This window comes from Euprymna scolopes, chromosome 26 (genome assembly GCF_053919585.1).
Source record: "Euprymna scolopes isolate OS-2025 chromosome 26, ASM5391958v1, whole genome shotgun sequence".
NCBI classification, from domain to species: Eukaryota; Metazoa; Mollusca; class Cephalopoda; order Sepiida; family Sepiolidae; genus Euprymna; species Euprymna scolopes.
The window spans coordinates 83,541,212-83,555,044 of NC_136507.1; the positions used below are offsets into that span (position 1 = coordinate 83,541,212).

Sequence of the window (13,833 nt, forward strand, 5' to 3'; positions counted from 1 at the left end):
ATTCACCAATGTTTATTATTATAGAAAAATTCAAAATATCCAACCATTTAAACAAACGATTCTTTTATTTTTTTATGTTTTGCTATTTTTACATCATGTAATTTATAATGTGTGAGCTAATATTTATTAATTTATAATTAATTAATTTATTTATTAATAGTTATTAATGCAGTTATATCGATATGAAAGCTGTTTTCCACCTTAAACCACTTGTTACTTCCACCTACAATCTCTTCGCGGCATACCCGTAAACATTCCGCGGCACAGTGGTTGGGAACCACTGCTTTAGACAAACCATTGGTAAGATTGTTTAATTGAATCCCGGATCACAGCAGATATTAAAAATACTTGAATTAAAATATATAGATATATATTTTATTTTATTGTCAAAGCCAGATATATATTTTGTTGTTTGAAAACAAATGACAGGAAATGTTGGAATAAGGGACAATGACATTCGTCTGGCCTGAAGAACACCGGCTCAGGTGTTCTGAGTTCTAGGCAAGGAAAATTGACAAGGGATGACCCCCGAGGTCGTGTGAAATTGATTTCATTTTGGTCTCAGATTTCAAAACTCTAGACTATGTCTGAATTGCACACACGCAATTTCGATCTGGAAATCCCCAGATACGTAGCTTTCTCTGATTGGTTGTGTGGACCGTCCACCTCGACCCGGACCTTACAATAAAAGCCAATACTGGCTCCAAAATAGACAGATATTGCGCCGGAATCTCGAGAAGAAATCAGCTCCTCAAAAACGCTCCATGACCCCCTCTCCATCCGCCTGAGTGCCATCGACGAAGAAGAGAGATTTGTGAATTTAAAATGTATTAAGAACTGAACGTGTATATATATGTAAGAAGACTGTATTTTTTCTTAAATTAATTTTTAATAGATAGAAACCCGATTCATCTGCCCTTCTTTTCGTGCATGCCAGCTTGTCTTTGTTTTTTAGCAGAATTCTACACAGAGTTGTTTAGAATTCATTGTTGAGGTCTCTTGGGCGACTAGACATCAGGAGCCACAGTTTCCGAAGAAGATCAGAGGTCAGTTGCTTGACCTCAGCACGGGAGACGGACCACACTCCTATAAATTTGGCATGTTTTTGTTGTATCGATATTCATATTAAAATACCTTTTTCCTATTAATATAAAAAGAAAATACAACTCTGTTATATATAGGTCGTGGAATTGCGTTCATATGAAAAAGATCTAGCTAATTTGCATATTCTTTTAAACATTCATTTTAATTAATTCCCCCTTAGTTTTTTCAGTGTTCTAATGGGATGATCATCTTTAGTTAACTATTATATGTATTTATATTCATGCAGATATTCTACATAATATTTGCGTAAAAAAGCTTATGCCAAACACAAATCTCTTTCTATATATATATTTATGTATGCGTATATATATATACATGTTTAAAAAGTTTTGCCTACCAAACTCCTCTGTCAGTTTTTGGTCTATAGGCATGAAACTTATTATATAGGGTATACGAATATGCATTGCGTAACGTAAAAGTGATTAGCTCATGTTTTAATTTTTAGCACTGTAGCAAACATGTCTTCGTAGCTCAAGCATTAACGTTAAAGGAAAAAGTAAATCGTAAGCTAATCGTTTTGGTTTCGATTCTCAGTGGTGACACACGAGTCATTTTTTTGTTAACTTTTTAAATCATTACTATATATTGGGTTCAATAAAATATAATAATAAATACGAAATCTAAATTAATCAAAATATCATATTTAAGCACATTTTACGACCGGGCAATGCCGGGCAACCTGCTAGTAAAATATATAAATCCGAATGCAGTGTAGTACCTGTTCTGGTATTACACTTAAGTTAATTTGTCTTTAATAAATGTAGGAGGAAACCCTTCTATACTAAAGCAATTTTTATATTTATCTATTGCTAGAGTGCCCCTATTTTTGGATCTGCCCCCACCCCATTAAAAACGACCTTGTTCATTTATTCTTTTTGCAAACTGTTATTTTCATCTTCATAGCATAGTTGTTTAACCACGTTTCAGCCAACTAATCCTCTGGCCTTCTTCAGTCGATTAACCATAACAGGATAGGAATGCTGAGTCTTGTAATTTATTTCCAGTAATTACTGCCTTCCATAGTTGTTGTCTTACCACGTTGTGGCCAAATAATCCTCTAGCCTGCTTGTATAGAATTGAAACCGCTATCTTCAGACGATGCTCACCTGGAACTGTAGCAACACAACACCTCTATCCACTGCGCCACGTTCCCAAAAGATTTCAATTCTACCTAAGCAATAAAGTTATTTGGGGGAATGTAGACATTTTTGTGAAGTTGAAGATACTTGGATTTATTTTCTTGGAAAAGATCCGAAAATTATAAAAGATGTATTAACAGAGGGTCATTGTTTAATTTTGTGAAATTATTTTCTTGAAACGATCCGAGAATCATTTTTACAATATGTGACGGAAGGTCGTTATTTAAAGTTATACTTATATGTGCAAAAAACAAACAAACAAAAATAAATAAATAAATAAAATAAAATAAAAAAAATAATTATTATTTTATTCAAAGGAAAACGATTATGACGAAGGTTATATTTCGAAAAACGGAATCAAAATGGAGTCTATATTTATTAGAAATTTCGGAATATAATCCGGATTTTGTTATTTTAATATGAACGACTAATATTTTAAAAGTGTAATTCACATTAATATTTGTTTATCGAAACGATTTTTGAATAAACAAGAAATATATATGTCTTCGTATATTTAATTTAGCGTCTGCAGTGCAGAAGTTCTTATTTTTTACTAAAATAGAAAAGGATAAATTATAATTAAAAAAAATATATAATATTATATTAAAAATTTATGTAAGGATATAAATACTTTTGATATTCAGAATCTCTTAATAAATTGTTTTATTATTTATTACTTGACGACAAAAAAAAAAGAAGAAACAAGAAAAGAGGAAAAGAAACACGTGAACCCGCTATTTACTTAAAATTTCAAGTAATCTCAGTTGTGCAAGATTTCCTGATATGAAATGGAACACGTACATCAAATCTGTTGCCAAGGTCGCTGGGAAAATGGTGAGATCCTTCCATCAATCCAGTAGATATCTCACTGCTGATGCAATTCTCTGTTTACATTGGGAGGAGGAGGCGCCTCCTCCCCCAATGTAAACAGAAAAAGGTGCTTCTGCAGTTTAATTAACCGTTTTTTCCGTAAGTAACGCAGAATGTGTTATGTTTTTAGTTCTTTTCTTTTTTTTTTGCAGGAGGGGGATTCGATTATAGAACTTGTGTGGTTTAACAGGTGCTTCTACAGTTTAATTAACCGTTTTTTGTAAGAAACGCGCCGACATTTACCGATTAGAATACACGCGTCCCAACACCACCCCGCCATTCCCCCAATGTAAACAGAAAGCAGGAAAATTTTAAAATATTAAAATGTATTCGAATCGGTAAATGTCGGCGCGTTACTTACGGAAAAACAGTTAATTAAACTGCAGAAGCACCGTTTAAGCCACACAAGTTCTATAATTGAACCCCCCTCCCGCAAAAAAAAGAACGAAAAACATAAAAATGTTTGGTGATTATGTTTTTGTAAACTGCATTAAAAACTACGTAAGACGAAAACAAAAATTCCCCCCAAAAGTACTGTAATGTATTTTTTAAAATTTTGTTTTAGACAATTTTTTCTTCGAATTTTAAATTGTCCGGCAATGAAATAAAAAAGAATTTTAAATTCTGTTCTGAGAAAAAAAAGTCTTTCCGACATTACCCCCCCCCCTTACTAGGAGTGTATTTCTTCTTTTTCGTGGCCCTGTCGGTGGGGCATTAGAATACGCCCACTGCCTCTCTGCAGAGGGTAAAAGTCCCTCAATGGGAGTCCTGGATATGACCTTAAACTATATCCAGTGGTGAGGCCCCAGCTTGCGGGCTTTGGGGAGTGTGGAGCCACCCTTTAATTACCATTGCTCCCAGGTCCACTCTGACCCGGAGTGGTAGTACCTGTTAGGGTCCCAACTATGGGTTAAATAGAAACCGACGTGAAAACAACAAATATATTCTATTAAAAAAATTTTCTTCAAAATCTTTGGATTCGGCATTAAATAACCCGAAAAGGGTTGATATGCCGTAAAACAAAAACAACCAACCAACCAACAACTTCTTTTTCGTATAATTTTAAATGTTCCACAAAAGATTCGTACGCCATGTGAAAAGGCAGTTTGCTACGTGAAGACACATTCAACCAACCGTCGTTTATGTTAATGCGCGCTCGTGCGTAGCGTAAACGGAAGCTGTAAAATGGCGGAAAGTAGTTCGTGGGTTCAGGGGTTAATACCATGCAAACGGTAAATTTGCCCGGGTTTGATTATCAGATTTTTGTCAGCCACCTGTATATTTACCGAAAAAGCATAATTTCATTTGTATTTTCGAATATTTTCAAGATTTAAAGTTTCGGAATTACTTGTAACTGATAGCTGTTTGACGTAATTGCACACCCATAAAGTCGCTGGCTCAGAACGTAGCTGATGTAAACAATTTTTAAAGGCATCCTCGCATCTCTGTGAGGAGTGTAGTCCGTCAGGCGGTCTAGATAACTTTCATCTAATATTTAATTTGGTCTATCATGTGTCATTTAGTGTGTCACAACGGAGATTTTAATATTGCATCTTCTTTAATTTATCTCGACATTTAATTTTTGTCGACCTATTTGATGTAACTACAGTTTTAGGCATGTGTGCTTTATCAAGATTGTGAGACGCATTTCTTTAAATGGCCAGATTTGCCACCGTAAATATTTTATAAATGAGAAAATTTAACTTGTTACAAACAATTAACCCACTCAAAATATCTTCACGTCTCTGGAAATGTGTACACTCACAAACACATACACATAAAATCATATATATATATATATATATATATATATATATATATATATATATATATGAGTATTTTATCACATAAGTTAATACACGAAAATATAATTTTATGCGTAAATTTTCAGTGTGAACTTCAACAGTGCTTAATACATAGGAAGAACTAGGTAGTAAGTTATAAAAATATATATGGCAATTAAGCTACACAGAATATTCCTCGTTTTATTCTCGTGAGAATTCGTCAGGCTTATGCGTAAGCCTAGCGAATTCTCACGAGAATGAAACGCGAAATATTATGTGTAGCTTAATTTCCATATATATTTTTATAACTTACTATATATATATATATATATATATATATATATATATATATATATATATATATATATATATATATATATAAATGTTATTTCAACGGTTTTCTTTTTCTTTTTCATTTCGATACTTTTTTGTGACCAAGAGCGGAAGTCCACTTGAAATATAAAAAATAACAATAAAAATATTGAATACAGAAGTAACATCGTTTTTCATGCTTCAAAAACCCTCATAACATTTAAATCAATATATATATATATATACACTTGTGCCCGATATTATTCATACCCCTCGGATCTTTGAGATTTCTATAAGATTATTGCTCAAACCAGAAGGTAGACAATATTAAAGGGATTTCAAACAATAAATCAAGCATAAGCATTTAATGTAAACTCAACAAATAAATAAATTATGCAAGTTTGAAACATTATACAAAGAAAAACAATAATGGCACTAGTTCAAAATTATTCATACCCCTCTTACTAATAGTCAATAGCATGCCCTTTATTCTTAATAACTGCCTGTAACCGTTTTGGATATTTATCAACAAGGTTTTTACAAGCATCAACACTGATTTTTGACCATTCTTCAATGCAGTAGTTCTCCAAATCCCTCAAATTTCTAGGTTTCCGCTTTTTAACCTCAGTTTTCAATATGTGCCAGAGGTTTTCGATAGGGTTCAGGTCGGGACTCTGGCTAGGCCATTCCAAAACATTAATTTGATTATCCTCAAACCATTTCTTGACTATTTTGGCAGTATGTTTTGGATCATTATCCTGTTGAAGGACCCAGTTTGGTCCTAAATTGAGCTTCTCCGCATCCTGTCTAATGTTTTTCTGGAGTATCTCCAAATATTGCTCCTTCTTCATGGTTTCATCTATCTTGACCAAACTGCCTGGACCACTAGCCGAAAAGGAGCCCCAAAACATTAGGCTACCACCACCATGTTTCACCGTGGGTATGGTGTTCTTTGGGTTGTAAGCTTCTCCTTTCTTCCTCCAAACGTAAGAAGCATCCATATGGCCAAACAATTCAATTTTTGTTTCGTGAGTCCACAAAATACTTGAGAAAACGGACTCTGGAGAATTCACATGGTTCCTAGTAAACTTTAGACGTGCTGCAAGGTGTTTTCCGGTGTGCAATGGAGTCCTTCTTGGTCTTCTTCCTTTCAGACCATTTTCATGCAGAGTCCTTTGCAATGTTTGCCTTGATATTTTTATGCCAGAAGACTCCAGATTTTCTAAAATGTCCTTAGTAGTGGTGGTTGGATTTGCATTAACACTTCTTACAATATTCCTGGTGGCTCTAGCAGACAGTTTCCTTTTCCTTCCTCTACCAATCAAGTTGTTTGTTGTGTGGTGGCTCTGGAATTTTTTGATGATGCTCTGTACTGTTGCTGTAGGGACCTCAAATTTCTTGGAAATTGACTTTTAACCTAAACCATCCTTATGTGAATTCGCAATTTTAGCCCTAAGATCATTACTAAGCTCTTTTTTCTTCCCCATTCTAATAATTTTTATTCTTTTATTGGTTTTCAGTTGATATCATTTTAATTTCTGAAAAATGCAAAAAAACGAAATGAAATTAATCAAAGGTTGTATAAAAGCATTCAAAATAAGAATCAAACAGGAAACAAAGTCAGAAACTCGATTAATACTCAAAAAAAATTAGGGGGTATGATTATTTTTGAACATTGCAGATTTTATAAATAGCTGTATATTTCTTTTATTACAAGTATCCCGAGATTTTAAAATGACGAAAATGATCAGAAGAGGTTTATTAAGAATATGTATCAATATGGACGTAAACAATAAATTCTAACAAAGTTACACCTAATAAACTCAATTTTCAAGGGGGGGTATGAATAATATCGGGCACAACTGTATATATATATATATATATATATATATATATATATATATGTTTTTTTTTTACGATACGTTTTGAATAAATTCAGGTATTAACGAAATCATTTTCTCTTTAACCAATGTGGTACTCCCACATGGGTAGCGGCATATATATTATTGTTGACATATAATTATCCACTGACACTTGTTTCGTCGTCTACGACTCATTAGAGTGGCTGAATCTAGCGAGATTCGAAATCAGGACCCCACGGTAAAGAGGCTAAACCCTTCATCCGCTAGTCCAGCTCGCATGACTTTGGATATATCGCGATTTACTTAGATATTTTTCTTTCTTTTTTTTTAAATTCAATTATTTACGAAAGTGCATTTTTGCCTAAATGTGAGTTGGGAATATATATATATATATATATATATATATATATATATATATATATATATATATATATATATATATACCAATTGTATCGATTGGTTTCCGAGATATCCATCCAACGAAACTCGCGTGATAATTAAAGAGTGTTCGATTCAGGACAGAGCTGGTATATAGCAATTCTTTTTTTTTTTTGTCTGATAAAGTGTTGTCTCTGAGTTGGGACTCCACTGAAACATGTATGCACATATGTAACCAATAATGTTTGTATAATAAACAGGCCATGTATATTGTATATATATATATATATATATATATATATATATATATATATATATATATATATATATATATATAACATAACAGACACACACACACACCTATATATATATATAAAATAACATATAACATAATATATATATATAACATAGCAGACACACACACACACATACACACACACACACACACACACACACACATATATATATATAACATAACAGACACACACATGTAACCAATAATGTTTGTATAATAAACAGACCATATATATATATATATACATATATATATATATATAATGTCATATGTTAAATTATATATATACATATATCTATATATATATATATAACATAACACACACACACACATACACACATATATATATATATAAAATAAGATATAACATAACATAATATATATAACATAACAGACACACACATACACACATATATATATATAACATAACAGACACCACATACATATATATATATATATATATATATATATATATATAACATAACAGACACACACACACACACACACACATATATATATATATAGGGTGTACATAAAAATAATTAAAACTTTTGTAAATTATGATTTATAATATTTATTACTCGCACACAAGTAATACAAACTAAAAATAACTTATCTTATTCCATGATGTTTCGAAAATTAGCTTTTTTTTTTCTTCAGATGCAAACAGTTAGCAAAAAATGTTTTATATAGATTAGCTATAATTTTGCTGGTTTTGTGTTGAACACTTGTCTCACTTAATTCCGAAATAATGTGTGGTTAGAGAACTTAGAACCCTTAACCTAACATTTAACTCTAACCATAATTCTAACCCTCACCCTTATCGCCTAATCCTAATATTCAAAGAAGAAACCCTGCGACACTTCAGGTAATTATTCAATGAGCAGTCGCTGAAGACTCAGAAATCTATTCCTTGTAGATAGCAAACCAAAATAGATAGCTGTACGGTAATAAATATCAAGCGAAAGTAATAGGCGTACGGTGTAAAAAGAAAAAATCTGATAGATATCAACTTAAAGTAGATAGGCGTAGTGTGTAAATATTTTTCCCTAATACATATCAAGCCTAGTTTCTCCCTCTTAGATAAAGTCCAAAAAAAGTTGTCAATCTAATCTATCCCATTTTATCAACTAAGCTCCAGCCTCTGTCCCATCGCCGCAATGTTGCATCTCTGTGCTTATTTTACAAATATTTTAATAGAATGTGTTCTGATGAACTCGTTTCACTTGTATCCCCTCGACGTGCATATCTCCGACAAACCCGCTTACAACAAGATCTCACCCCTTCACTGTTGATGTCCCTAAATGCTAGCAAGCTTTCTATTCTAATAGTTTCTTCTCTCGAACAGTCAGACTTTGGAATTCCCTTCCTGTTGCCTGCTTCCCTGGCTGTAATGATATGCAGAAGTTTAAATGTAACATAAACAGATATCTTGTTAATCTTTCCTAGACATGGCCCCAAATAGTAGCCCCTTACGTCCAATTGGCGATATGCTTTGTAAGGGGTTAACATGAGTAAAAAAATAAAAACGTAGACGGGCGTATGGTGTAAAATATTTTCCCTCATACATATCAAGCCAAAGTAACACCAATAACACGGAAGCTGTCTATGAAACAAGCAAATCGATTTGAAACAAAAAATGCAAATAAGACTAGTATAGGAAATGAATACATCAATATATGGTCTAAAGCAGACCGGCCTTAAGTAGTCTAATCTATCTCTATATCTATAAAAGTGAACGTGTCCGTGTGTCTGTCGGTGTGTCTGTCTGCGTACATTTCCCTACGCAATAACTCTCTCAATTTTTAGTCTGCAGACTCGAAATTTGATATACAGAGTACTAAGATTTGGGAAAATCTATGTGATCGCTTTTCGGCCAGAAATTTGGCTGTTAAGAGGTCAAAGTTCAACGATTTGACTTTTGAGAACTCTACCAAACCCCTCCGACAATTTTGGGTCTAAACACTTAAAATTTTAGATATAGGTTCCTTGGACATGGATCTAACTTAATAACTTTATTTGAGCCCAAAACAATAAATTTTAAGAGGTTATAATATGGGTCAAAGTTTAAAAAATTGATCTTCTTTTTTTTTTTTTTTTTACTCAGCATACACCTCCGAACACCCGGGCAACGCCGATCACCCATGCTAGTTTCATATAAACATAGAACAAAATTCCAATCAATCATTATCAGACGTTTGTGTTTATCCTTGTACGTTTGAAGTATTACACACTAACGTACTGTACTTGGAATAACCCTTACCCCTGAGTGGCTTCCGGGCCTTGATAAGTGGTGACCACCGTGTAAGAAAAAAAAAAAAAATTTACGGTATTAATATATAGACGATTATTTATTTATTTATTTATTTATTTGTGAAACAACAACTCTGAAGATGAGGATAACAGTCCGCAAATAAATATATAAATTGCTCATCTCCCAGGATTCCAATAATAGAATGATAGAAGATTATATATATTTATTTTTAATAGGAGTAGTCGCTGTTTATTAAGGCCAAAAAACACTCGATGATAAGAATTAATGATGCTTGTTAAGACAGAGTCGACATATCGATTTTTTAAATATGTCGTTTTAAGCAAAACCAATATTACGTACTTAATTTTTATGTATAAAATAGTAATGTATCCAAAAACTACGAAAATTCATTGCGTAGAAAAACTGCTATTGTGTTTTTAGTAAAAAAAAAAGGTCTATCCTGTAGACAACAAATGTTGCACACCATAAACAAGTAATCTACTGTATTTGTTCTTAGTTATTTACCTCGTTTGTGAAATCTTCATTGTCTACATTATAACGTCTGCGCAAAATGTAATTTTACCCAATTTTCCATCAAAATAAATTTATAGTTTTTCATTTGTTGGCGTGATCCTCTGCTTGATACGTTCTAAAATGAAGTACAGGGTGGAACGATGAAAGTGTCGACATAGAAAAAACGACATGATTCCATTTCCGTTTGATGTTGGTGATTTTTTCGACGTATGACCAAATGAATTTGTCCAACGGGTTCAGATCGGCAGAGGAGGAGAGTCAGTGAGAGAAAGGTACAAAGTCGTAGCACTCCTTCTGAAGCCAAACATGGATCTCTTTGGACTTGTGGGCTGGTGTTGGGTCCTGCTTCTACACCCAGGGTCTGCCAGAGCCCACCTGATTATACCAGAGGATTAACACACTCTTCAGTACATTCAGGTACACTTTGGTGTTGACTTTCAAGCCGACTTCGAAGATGAGGTGGTATGATGTGACCTTTACTTGAAACCACACCAAAAACCACAACCGTCGCCGGAAACTTCGTTGAGCTGTGCTCTCAAGCGTTGAACTGTCCGGATTTGCATTTTGAGAGTGCTGGCAATGGTCCTGTTGTCATAACTTTTGGATCGGTAGAGAGCATTTGTGCAGCGGCGCATCTCCGATCTCGCTTGTTGAACATCGTGTCACTTTCAGACATGATAGAAGGTTAACTATCACTTTTGGAATTTGTATGTCTTTTCTTTGGCGACACTTTTATCGTTCCACCTTGTACTTCATTTTAGAACCTATTTGGCTCACACAAGTAGAGGATCACGCCAACAAATAAAAAAACTATAAATAGAAATTGGAGCAGGGAGGAAGAAAAATCCTTCATTGACTGGGGCAATTTTTGTTTTTGTCTCAACCTTTAATGCCTCCTTTTATGGACTACTGTTGCCACATTTGTGGAAATATCGCTCAAAGCATTCTTTCAACCTTGACACACATCTGTTTTTTATTATTGTTTTTTTATTTATTTTATGGTTGTTTTCATCGTAGGTGTCGGGCTGAGCACCAATCTTCCGTTTCCATCTGTGAATCATTTACATCAAAAACTCGTCTAGTTACAATCATTGTAGATAATTTCCCTTGCCTTTCTCTGTGTATTTAAAATTAAACGAATATTGTTTTGTACGAAGTTTCCACCTGTGAAACACAATATCGTACAGCTGCTTTCCCGCTGACTACAACATAGTCGTTTTCAAGTCCAATGTTAACAAATTCTTGTCGAGCCGTCAACTTAAATAATCAAATTTGAACATTTTCACCCAATCCTCTCATAGTAGTGTTAATCGCCAACAAACTCTTTTATTAACTTTTATCCTTGAATAGGATCTGGGTTTTCATAAGCAGTGGTTCATAAGTGGAAAAAATGTAATCGCCTAAAATATAGAATCTCAGCATGGTGGTAGGGTTAGCATAACCAATTTGCTCAAACTTTTAATTAGTCTTGCCTATAAAAAATAGTATCTTAAATTGAATAACGTTTCTGCCTTTTGTCTTAATTGCTTTGCATATTTTTACTGTTTTCTTCGATTATTTTTTTTTATGCTATATCAACCATTTTGTGAGTATTTAATGCCAACTCTAATTTTGCTAAAAGTGTTTTAAATCTCCCAACATTTATTCCTGTGGTTCGATTCGATTGTTTTGGAGATGAAAATTGTTTTTGTTTTTGATTTTGCAGAATATTGTTAAATTTTACGAAGAAAAAGGAAAATAAAAACAAAAACAAAAAAAAAACAACAAAAAAAACAGCATGAATGTTGGATATTTTCAGACCGCCTGATATGTTAGCACTGCTAAAATAATATGTTTAAAGAGAGTAGTTTCCTAGTAGATTGGGGTGGAGGTAACAATGACGTTATAATCATCCCAGTCCGGGTATTTTGACGCGTATTTCCCCCATCCAAAAAGAAACGGGAAAATAAGAAGAAAGAAAAAAAAAAAGGCACATTCATTTTATAAGCAAACGGATTTTCCTTTTTGTAACTTTACCCCTATTGCCACGGGCGGCTTTTCTACGTCTTTGTCAACATTAGTCACGAGAACGTCTGATTGGAAAATGTACACTTAACCCGGATATAAATTGTGTCTATATAAATAAGAACCACCATTCATTTTCATAAGCAGTTGCTCGCTGGTAGCTTAAAAGTTGTTTTAACATTAAGTGAAGAAAAAAAAAATACTTTATTGGAGTCGCGAACAACAGCAACAAACACCAACAAAAAAGAGAAAATGAGACAGAAATATTACCAGACATTTCGCAATTGTCCGTTTGAATCCAGTTTAACCTCATCTTTCCTTATTGTCCTTTTTTGCTTGGGATTTTCCCATTGCATTGACTCTCAGACAACTCCGGTGCTCGAAGAACCAGAACTTGCATCGGCCCTTCTTACGTCAAACGGCGCTTGCAACCGACTGTTACCCGGTCTGCAGAAGTTACGATCTGGCGTGGACATAACACAACTCGACTTACTACCTTTAATAGTGACAGGAAACGATGGCTTCAAGTATCCAGTTATTGACTTCAAATGTGAAGACGGAAAAACTCGGCTCCTTGGTGACGTGAGAACAACTTTATTCTTTGTATTTTTTTAATGTTTTTTTTTTTACTTTTATTTTTGTCTCATTTATCATCGATGGTGTAAATCTATTTAGTATTACGCATATAAAATTAAGAAAAAGCGCGCTTGAAATGTATTAACATTATCTGAATAAGCGAAATCACACGACATCAGGTCAAATTCGGTCGCCATTTTGTTTTGATGTTTTTTATTCATATAATATTGACAGATTTCAAGTGTGTTTTCCTCAAGTTTACACGCGTAATACTAAAGGGTTTTTGAATCAAACTGCTTCCTCATTTAATAAGTTTTAAAATAACGACATAAAAACATTTTTATACATAATTTTCCTCGCATTATGCTCTGCCTGCTGGAAGATTAACTAGTTCAGTTGCCATTTTTGTTGTCGGCTGTTCAACTATTGCACAGAGCACACAATTAAAAGTATATATATATATATATATATATATATATATATATATATATATATATATATATATATATATATATATTCCATATTCTCTCTGCTTCACTTTTTGTTATTAAGTAAGATCTTTGACTTGTTTGCAGTTTCATAAAATACTTTTGTATGTAAAATCCGATCCCGCATTTTGCTAATCCCTACTCTCTGATGAGAAGGAAAGTATTTCTTCGAAACTCCGCGGATTAAGAACTATCCACTTATTAAGTGTTTCTTTTTCAGATTAAATATGTTT

At 33.3% G+C, this 13,833-nt stretch overlaps 1 protein-coding gene across 1 annotated transcript in view; it reads left to right on the forward strand.

The window, feature by feature from the left end:
- Window positions 1–12,441: 12,441 nt before the first annotated feature.
- The window catches only part of LOC145248236 (perivitellin-2 67 kDa subunit-like), a 14,935-nt gene continuing 13,543 nt past the window's right edge, over window positions 12,442–13,833 (forward strand). Inside the window, exon 1 of the mRNA XM_080110116.1 lies at window positions 12,442–13,118. Within this exon, the coding sequence (XP_079966242.1) occupies window positions 12,789–13,118 (330 nt within the window). The 5' untranslated portion in view covers window positions 12,442–12,788. The remainder of the gene's footprint in view (window positions 13,119–13,833) is intronic.